Source organism: Morone saxatilis, unplaced genomic scaffold (assembly GCF_004916995.1).
Source record: "Morone saxatilis isolate NCDOM2014 unplaced genomic scaffold, NCSU_SB_2.0 Contig15, whole genome shotgun sequence".
Lineage (NCBI taxonomy): Eukaryota > Metazoa > Chordata > Actinopteri > Moronidae > Morone > Morone saxatilis.
In genome coordinates, this window is record NW_023339707.1 from 26,227,175 (window position 1) to 26,229,804 (window position 2,630).

General features: G+C 40.5%; 1 protein-coding gene across 1 annotated transcript in view; it reads right to left on the bottom strand.

The window, feature by feature from the left end:
* The window catches only part of LOC118324143, a 16,202-nt gene that overhangs the window by 8,648 nt on the left and 4,924 nt on the right, over positions 1-2,630 (bottom strand). Inside the window, exons 8-11 of the mRNA XM_035656299.1 lie at positions 2,320-2,507; positions 1,775-1,929; positions 785-1,030; positions 87-387 (exon numbers count right to left, since the gene is read on the bottom strand). Of these exons, the coding sequence (XP_035512192.1) occupies positions 87-387; positions 785-1,030; positions 1,775-1,929; positions 2,320-2,507 (890 nt within the window). The remainder of the gene's footprint in view (positions 1-86; positions 388-784; positions 1,031-1,774; positions 1,930-2,319; positions 2,508-2,630) is intronic.

Consider the following 2,630-nt stretch of genomic DNA (forward strand, 5'->3'; position numbering starts at 1 on the left):
CGTTTCTGACTAACTGCTTAAACTACCTTCACAAAAAGGTGCAAATCAGTGTCTTTCATGATTGACCCGATTACAGCTTAAAATACCACCACAATCCGGCTCTCCTGGCTGGTTTTGGTTCCACAGTAACATGACGTGATACGGGTGACCACCACCAGTCCACAGTTCAACCACAGCACTTCTGTATTGTTCTTAGAGGCGTGCTGGCTGCTGCCAGGCTGGCTCGTCTGTAACTCAGCCGCTGTGGTGCAGCCATCTTGACTCCATCCCAGCCTTCTGCCCCGAGGTCTACCTTTGCGCCACTCAGCAACGCGTGCTAAAGCCCGTTCGATGGGGGCGTGGTTGTGAGCAGCCATATCACCCGCTGCAAGATACCGATAGTATGCGCTATTGTGGAGACAAGATCATCAGCTTTAAAGTGTTCCCTTGTTAGCCACGATTAGCAACCAACCAAGTCTAGCATGTAGTGTTGTTGTTATACGTCATCTACCGCGCCCGGTAAACTCCATGCTGCGTCATGCAGGAAATGCTGAAGCCTACAGAACAAACATTGGTTATAAAAACCCGATACCGATAATTCCCCATATTACATTTTTTAGTGAATATCGTTGGACATCCCTAATATATATATATATGTGTGTACCCGTGGCTACCCTAATATACTCTAACCCTAACCCCAAAATCTGGAAGTCTAGGCTTCACAGCACTTTATGTGTGTGCACAGGTGACGTAAGTGTGACAGTGTGCACACAGTTGTAGTCTGGAAACAGTACCTACTACTCACCCGTTTTTGACGAGGTCATATTTTGGACCACCATTGTCATTTGCCTTGCTGGTTGCAGAGCAAGACTCGGTCACAAGGTTGATTACGTTGCCATCCAGCCCGTTGGTGTCCAGGTTCATGTAGATGGTTTGGCCCATCGTGACCCCGTTGGTAAGGTTCATGGGTTTAGTGCATTCGGCGTCACTGCACATGCTCATAGACAGACTGTAATTCCAAGTTCCAGATATAACCTGCTGAAGCCCAGTGCTGCAGAAAACACACAAACACACATTTATCTTCTGGAGAATTACACTAACCTTAACCTAAAAAACTAGTGTTAAAGTCAGTCAAGCCACGCTCCTTATTGTTTGTGTAAGGAAATAATAACTATAATAATACAACAGCTATTGGATAACACGTATTGCTGCCACCCCAGAAAAAGACAAATGGATCAGTATCACATTATGATGCGAAACGTTTATTATTATATTATATCAATAACAAGATATTTTCACGTTAATACGACATATAAACTTATCACGACATAACTAAAAAATCTTGTTGTAACAACATCTTATTTATTTTAACATTAACCATTTCTCATTATGACAAGATAACTTATTGTTAGACTTAGACTTAGACTGTTATAGAACGTCCTCTGTTAAAGGATAACTCATATTGTTATATTGTTATAAGTTACTGTATAAAATGTTATAACGTGATAACTTATACCACTTTATTACAAAATAAAAGTGATAAGTTTGTATTTGTTTGAATTTATTGTATAAATAGCCCCTTAAGATGTAGCACCTCATTTTTAAGGGTTTACTACAGGAAAATATCTTGTTATAACAATAAACTATTATTTATTTTGTCATCATAAAACATTTCACATTATATTGGGATAGCCTGTTGTTACAAAACGTTTCACATTTTAACTGTAAAAAACAAATCAAAAGAATATATAAATCATTAAAAGCTGTGGATGGTTAGGATGGTTGAACTACTCACCTTCCTTTGATTTTGAAAGTTATCTGTTTGTCGTCCGGCTGGCTGTAGAAGCAGGAGAAGTCGAGGTTTATGGTGCCTTGGCGAGAGATCAGAGCAGACGAGTTGCTGTTGGTTGTCTTGATGGTGTTTTTGTAGATAACTGTCTTGTTGTCGGCCTGCAAGTTCACAGAGATTCAGATAGTGTTACTGCATGATGTCAGAGGTGCTACAAACATAACTTATCTTTAAGACCTCAGTCTGCTTCAAACTAAATGCTTGTTGGATTGGAATGGACTACATTTATATTACCATGAATCATACAAACATTCATTGTGTGGCAACACTGTTTACATGCAAACTGACAGAAGTAGTTGTGTGAAGAATTAAAAAAGAGAGCAAGTGGGAGACAAACACTGTAAACTAGGTGTGATTGTCTGGTTGTCTGTCAGAAAGTTGCAAAAAATTGATGGACTTAGTGTTCCCCAAATCCAACACAAAAAGGAGACTTCAAACTCTGTAAGGCGATCTCCTTTGTTGGAGGCCTTTAGTGCAGGAGAGGTGCCCACCAAGATCACTGCCCCACAGGGGTCGCTACTGTTGAAGCTGAAGGTCACAATGTGGGTCTTTTCATCCATATAACCTCTACAGCTGTCGTTGTTGAGGTGTAAAACAGAGTGGTTGATGGCTCTTTCTGTCAGGAGACAACCCGGCAGATTAACTGTAGCAGTGTTGTTCTCGCAGACCGTCAGGTCACCTGGACCGCAGGAAAAAAGTAAAATAAAACAATTATTCATGCAGTACTGACTAGGGCTGGGCGATATGGACCAAAAGTCATATCCCAATATATTTAGGCTGAATATCGATATACAATATATAT